At 37.1% G+C, this 7105-nt stretch overlaps 1 protein-coding gene across 2 annotated transcripts; it reads right to left on the bottom strand.

Moving 5' to 3' along the window:
* Window positions 1–2628: 2628 nt before the first annotated feature.
* On the bottom strand, window positions 2629–6952 carry LOC130989022 (transcription factor TCP13-like). 2 transcript variants are annotated; one of them, XM_057913018.1, is made up of 3 exons: window positions 6709–6950; window positions 5744–6620; window positions 2629–3254 (listed from the first exon to the last, which is right to left on the bottom strand). In XM_057913018.1, exons 1-2 carry the CDS (start codon window positions 6862–6864, stop codon window positions 5793–5795), a joined length of 984 nt encoding a protein of 327 aa, XP_057769001.1. In that variant the 5' UTR covers window positions 6865–6950; the 3' UTR covers window positions 2629–3254; window positions 5744–5792. The 2 variants fall into 2 exon arrangements, with proteins under 2 accessions (XP_057769001.1, XP_057769002.1); XM_057913019.1 differs by lacking the exon at window positions 2629–3254 and having other exon boundaries at window positions 5629–6620; window positions 6739–6952.
* Window positions 6953–7105: the final 153 nt, after the last annotated feature.

Raw genomic sequence — 7105 nt, 5'->3', positions numbered from 1 at the left:
ATAATTTTATTTTTATAATTTCATTTAATGTAATTCTAGTTAATGGAATTTAAGTTGTTGTCTAATATACTTGAATTTGCTTACATACATTACCTTTCAAATTAATCTATGCGTTGCATAGTCAATTATTATTATTATTATTATTATTATTATTATTATTATTATTATTATTATTATTATTATTATTATTATTATTATTATTATTATTATTATTATTATTATTATTATTACTATTATTATTATTATTATTACTATTATTATTATTATTATTACTATTATTACTATTATTATTATTATTATTACTATTATTATTATTATTACTATTATTATTATTATTATTATTATTATTATTATTATTATTATTATTATTATTATTATTATTATTATTATTATTATTATTATTATTATTATTATTATTATTATTATTATTATTATTATTATTATTGCTCTTAAGATTTAACAGAGTCACATGCATCATTAACACCAAGAGCCAACAAAGATAGGTCACGAGATAGTCACATGCTTGGTTGATCACTCTTTTAATAGCAACAAAAATACTGCAATTAACACGGTGTAATATATTGAAGTATAAATAAACAGTAAATCGAGTATCATAATCCTCATGGACTGATGAGAGAAAACATTATAAATAATTCCAATAAATTCTAATGCAATATCCAAGCAATAGAAATATGGTGGAGAATAAAAACTAGACTCAACACATAACAAATAAATTCAAAGTAACCAAATGAGAAACACAGTGACCAGGGGAATGTAATTTCATTAATTATATCTACACAATTAACCTATTAATTCAAATTACCAGTTTAATCCAGTCTTGATAAGAGATCACATAAATAATCATACACTGTCACCATAGTAGTTTATGATAGCTAATTAGGAATAAGAAAATATGAAAGGGGAACCCTTGTTCGCAATTTATTTTCACTACGCCGCAAGTATACGGGTAGTTGCAATATATGGAAGCAAGATCGTATCCCACGAGGATTAGTGATCAAATTCAAGTGATTATCCTAATTCATTGTACTATGACTATTTAGACTAAATTATAAGGGCCCGTTTGATAGCTAGTTGAGATAAAGAGTGATAAATAAAATCTAGTTAAAATAATATGGATTGGGTGAGATTAGTAATGTATTTTAGTGTTTGATAGATCAAGATTAAAATCTAGATAACATGATTAGTTGTTTGATAGTTTAGATTAAAATTTAGATTAAATAATCAAAGGTTGAAAATTACTATTTTAACCTTATATTAAATTAATTGTTAAATTTGAATTAAAAAAAAGGAAAAATCTGTAAGAATTCGGCAATTCCAATTTCCTTCTCCAAAGCAATTCCAATCTCCTGCAATTCCAAAGAATTTTATCTATTCTTTTCAAACTCACCATTTTGCACCACATTTCCTCTCCAAGTTTGATAACAAACAAGGAAAGAACCTATTTTTTTACTAATCTACTGGCATAACACTCAAATCCCTCACCATATGTGTGCGTGTGAATTTTGGAAAGTTGTTGCTACTGTTGCAGTCGATCGACGATAGGGCTGAGGCTGTGAGGTTGCTGAGCCGTGAACAGAGGGATCGACGGCGGCGGTGGCCTATTAGCTGTTGCTGCTTGCCGGTTAGACGAGAGAGAAGGGTTAGGTGAGAGGGCGACAGAGGAGGCGGCGATGGCGATAGTCCTGCTGACCGTGGCTATCGGCTGAAGCAGGGAGGCGGGTAGAGATGAGGGCGGTGGTGGAGAGAAGCTAGGGTTTCTAAAATTGGGGATTTTGGCGAAGAGGTGGAGGCAGGTAGAGATGAGGGCGGTGGTGGTGATGACCACAGCTGGTTGTAGGAGGAGCGGCGGAGGCGGCGGCCACTCTTCGCCGTCGGCCGTTCGACTGAGGAAAGAGAGAGAGGGCGCAGGGGAGGGAGAGAAGATGAAGGAGAGTGGAAGGGTAAAAATGTCTTTTCAGTTTTAATCTACTTTACAATTGGAGCTGGGGTTCCTTATGTCACGCTGGGGGTGATATTTGTAATCTAAATGTAACAGTTGTTTTTTTGCGGGCTTTAGTTTTAGTGCGAGCCTGGGATATTATATATGTTGCCTATCAAACACAAGATAACTAAGCTATCAGCCCTAATATGCCCTATCAAACGGGCCCTAAAGTGGTTGGTTTGATTATCTAATTGATTAACTAACAAATTCAAAGACAAACAAGATTAAAACAAACAAGTGGTTTACAAAGTGATTAAGATGATTTAGGGATTAGGTATCAATGGATTAGCAATGGACCTCAAGTTAACTCAATATTAATCTTGATATTACCTATTATCTAGAGTGATCTCCCAATTAGTTCTAGCCCCTACCGGGTGAATAAAACGGTAGATTACGGGTCATATATAGTTACCGTCCCCGGTTAACTTCTACCCTATAACTCTCAAAAAGCACAAATGATCGATAAACTCTCACTCCACTCTCAACCTCCCAGTCTATTGAGACGATATGTTTCAAGCACCTAATCTATTGTAATCATCCTCTCCCGATTCAAATTACAAATAAGAAATGCATTAAGAGTGGCCAACAATTCATGCAAGAGTTAATACTAGGGCTTGAAAAGATAATGGCAAAGGAATAATCAAAGACATATATTGAGCAACATAATCAATTCATTACATCATCCATATAGCCTAATCCCCAAATTAAAGGGGAATTTTAGCCTAACATATTCAACATCAACGTACCTAGATTACATAAATGAAAGAGAGAGTAAAGTGACAAATCATATTTCAATGTTGCTTTCTTCATTCTCTCATCTTCAATGCTCTTCAATTTTGGTAGTTGGAAGAGGGGGGAAAGGGGTTTAAGGTCTAAAAATCACGTCTGGGCCCACCAATGGGAGGAAACCCGCCTTTTTCCCACAGTCACGGTGGTGACCGTGGCCGGGAACGCGGCTGGAAGGGAGAAAGCCCGCGGCCGCGGCCCGAACCGTAGGTGCTGATCCAGAACGTTCTGTATCGCGGGCGGACATAGCCACGGTCACCACCCGCGGCCACGGGTGTGCTCGTGGTCCACTGCTCCTTAGCTACAGCCGGCTGCCGCGGCCGTGGGGTCCTGCGTAGCCGGCTTTGTCGGCTCTATTCTTCCTCGTCCCAGCTCTAATTCCGTCGCCGTTTGCGCTCACGGATTTCTCTCGAGGTGTACTTCAATCTCATGTCCCCACAATTCTCCAATTGATATTTGATATTCCCTGAAATCACTCCAAAGATGCACCAAGCATCATATTTCAACAAAGCTCAAGTTGAGATACAAACACACACTAATAATCAAATCATAGGGGAAAATGACAATAATTCATGCGAAAGTGAGGTACGAAAACCATGTTTGTCAACCCTAAATAGGTCAACAATGACACCTATTTATAGGCTCAGGGAAAAATTTAGTCAAGAAATCCAAAAATACAGAAGAAATCGCGAAAATGAAAAAAATGTGGGAGGGCGGCGACCTCGGCTCAAATCGCCGGACAGGTCGCTGAACAACAGCTCGAATTCTTGTTTGAGTGATCGCCTAGATGCCCAAAATGATATATAGACATTGACAACCTCCATGACGATCGTCAGACTCGCCCTTTGTCCGCCTCTTGGCTCGACGACCTATGGCACGATCCCCGATGCATCTTTCTTTTAACGTATATCTTGACCTTTTCGAGCTCATTTCCTTGATTATCTAGCCCGTAACTCTTGAAACTCGAACTTCGAAATTTCATTATCGATGTTATGTTTCTAAAACACTCAAATTTGTACCAAACAACCAAAACTACTCCTAAACGTAATATCACAAAAGAATATGAAACTCATAACAAATGATATCACAATTAAACATATTCCTAACACTTCAAGCAATAATTTGCCAATAAAAACAATGCAAAATGAATGTTTATCATTGGTGGTTTTGAAGAGTTTCCAAAAGCCAACAAAAATAACACATTGGATAGTCACATACGTTGTGCTTTTACTTGCCCATATTGGTTGATTAAATCCACTAAAATCTGGGATCACGTTGAATAAATTCCGAAAATTTCGAAACTTCCTGTTCTGGGGCCTGATCCGTCAATGAACATAATATGTGAACATTATTAATTTATTATGTTCATTTGTTTTCCTACGAAAATATCAACGAATATTAGTATGTTCATTTATTTTTTACGAACATATCAACGAAAATTAGTATGTTCATTTATTTTTTTACGAACATATCAACGAACATTAGTATGTTCATTAGTATTTTCTACGAACATATCAATGAACATAATATGTGGATGCATTATTCACGTAACAGACTCTTCATAAATTAATATTCCATAAATAAAATATTTGATTGCCTATATCTATGACAATTAACGAATCAAATTTTCACCAGATGAATCATCACCCTTGAATATACCAAGATCGACGCACAAGATTTGGTCTTTGTTCTTCAAATTTTTGATGGTCTCCATAGAACTCTATCACATATATATATATATATATATAGGGGTGGGCTACCATGAGAGCACATCTTAAAATAAGAAATAAGAGTAATTTTTAATGTGTGAATTTTATGTAGAACACGTATGAATTGTGAAAAATAAATTTTTGCTATCTTTAAAATTCGAACTCAGGACCATAAATCCATCCAACAGGATTACGAATCAACTGTAGATCTTGATGATCTAAGGGCTAAAAATGATTCTTATTTTATATATTAAGAAATACTCTTATTTTAGCCCTTCCCTATATTGTAATTAATGCGCACTGAATCCATGAGTTGCTAGCTTCTATATCCTTCCTAACATTTATCTAAAAGCCCAATGAAGAAATATTAATTAAATAAGGAAAACATAGACCTGCTGGTTGATATGTATAGTAATTAATGCGCATTAAATCAATAAGTTGCTCGCTTATTTATCAATCCTTCCTAACATTTATGTAAGCCTGAAGAAATATTAAAAGAGTAAAATACGGTACTTCTGGTTGAGGAAAAAAAGAAAAAATGAAATAACTCAATGAATTAATGTGTTGATGACGATAAATACAACACTTACCCAATGGGGACCCTCCTATGAGAACTTTAGTACATGTGGTCCTTACATATGATTAATAACCCACCCACACACACATATATTGAAAATAATAAAAAGCAAAACCCTAATTTACTAACTATACTTACCTTACCCTGTCTCTCTCTGTCCTTTCTATTTCTCTCTTTTTCTGAATTTGGACCACACACACTACCCACAATCCTTTTCATTTCTCATTGATTCCACCATGGAAGAAGCATCCCCGGCCTTCAAGATCAATCTCTGGATTTACTTTGTTGGATCTTGTGCAAAGCTGCCATGTCTTATTCATCTCTTAACAAACCCTTTTATTCTTTACAGCTTACTCTTCACGATTTCATCACAATCATATATATATATTTTTATACATAATTTAACCGGGACCATTCTAGGGTTTTGTTATCCCTGTCATCTAATACGAAAAGTGAGAAGGGACTCAGGCCTAGGTTTGCATACAAATTAATCAAAATTTCAAGAATGGGAAGCCTACAAAAGAATTAATGCAGTGTGTATAACTCAAGAAAAATTTCCAGAAAAACCTATATAGAATATATATGGTACAAGAAAAATCCCCCAAAAAACAATCACAGTATTATATGACCTCGTTAATAAATGAAACTTGTAGGCACAAAATTCTTTACCAGATATATCTGATATAGGAATCAGAAATCGTGAATGAAAGCCATGAAATCACACTAAATTGGGCTTGTTTTGGTCGTCCGCGTCGCTGCTTTGCGAGGTGAGAAGATCCGCAGTCGTGTTGAAATCGAAGGGTCTAACATGAGAAGAACTCGACAAGTCTGAGCCGTGGAAGCTCGGGTGGTGCTTGGTGTCGAAGGCTGCATTGATCTGAGGCACGAAATAAGGCTGCGCCGATTGATACACCAGCAGCTGGTGCTGGTGCTGGTGCTGGTGCTGGTGCTGATGTTGATGCTGATGCTGATGCTGGTGAGACACGAAATCTCCGTGTTGATGATGAGCAGTAGCAGCCAATCCGAGGCTAATGGAAGGATCCCATCTCCCATAGGAGGCGCTGCTGCTCATGAGGCTTGCAAATGAGGAAGGATTTTCCTCTTCTTCTTCGTCTTCTTCACTTCTGTGTGTAGAAGTAGAAGTAGAAAGCAGGTGTTTTTGGTTAGTAGTGTTGGGATTGAGCATTTGGGAGAAGCAGATGCCTTGAGGGATCTGCAGCGGGGGCAGCTCATCGATCTCGTTCTTGGCGGCGTCGAGCAGCCAATCGACGACTTTGCTGGGCTGGTTGAGGCCTAATCTGTCTTGGAGGTCGTAGAGCTGGATGGCGGTGGGGACGGAGAGCCGCACGCGCCGGTCCCTCAAGCCTCGGACCGTGCAGACCTTGCTGTGGCGGTCCTTGCCGCCCATGGCTCGCGACACTCGGACTATCCGAGGATCCTTCAATCTCGACCATGTTGTTGATGAGCTCTCTTGCTTCGCCTGCTCCTTTGGAATCATCTTCGGATTGTGTGCTGTGATCTCATATATGTATATATATACCTGTTTCTGTAGTTAATTAATTAGTTAGAATCTATATATGTATCCAATCATTTCTTGCTCATTTTCAGTATTTGATTTGATGAGGAAGAATTACATGTAGATGTGAAGACAGGAGATTTCTTACAGTTTGGAGAAAAGCAGACTGGAATTGACATTGGAAAAGCTTAGAGTATGAGAGTACTATATGCAATGCAAGAGGAGTGTTAATTAGTACAAAAGTAGATACATGGGTGAGCCGACCAAGCCCCATCACAAACAAAGAAAGAAAGAAAGGCGGAGACGCAGCCACGTGTATTTGGGGCACAATCAAAATCTTATCAAATTCTCAATTACAATTCCTGGTTTATTTACTACTCCTATACTCTCTCTTTAAATTTCTCATGTAAGCTTCTTTTGTATATGTAGCACGTGGATGCACGCGTGCAGGAGATTATTGATTTGCAATTAAAGAAAATGAGGCCGGGGTTTAATTAATGTACGTGACGGAGTTT

The sequence above is a fragment of the Salvia miltiorrhiza genome, chromosome 6 (assembly GCF_028751815.1).
Source record: "Salvia miltiorrhiza cultivar Shanhuang (shh) chromosome 6, IMPLAD_Smil_shh, whole genome shotgun sequence".
Taxonomy (NCBI): domain Eukaryota; kingdom Viridiplantae; phylum Streptophyta; class Magnoliopsida; order Lamiales; family Lamiaceae; genus Salvia; species Salvia miltiorrhiza.
The sequence above is the reverse complement of the archived record's forward strand: the minus strand, read 5'-3'. Positions and strand labels throughout refer to the sequence as shown.

What these genes read in the sequence shown, in the direction of transcription:
- LOC130989022 (XM_057913018.1), bottom strand. Translation starts at nt 6,864, where the DNA reads ATGGGGCTTGGTCGGCTCACCCATGTATCTACTTTTGTACTAATTAAC. An exon ending in TCCTGTCTTCACATCTACAT is followed by an intron (nt 6,621 to 6,708) that starts GTAATTCTTCCT and finishes AATTAACTACAG; the next exon opens with AAACAGGTATATATATACAT.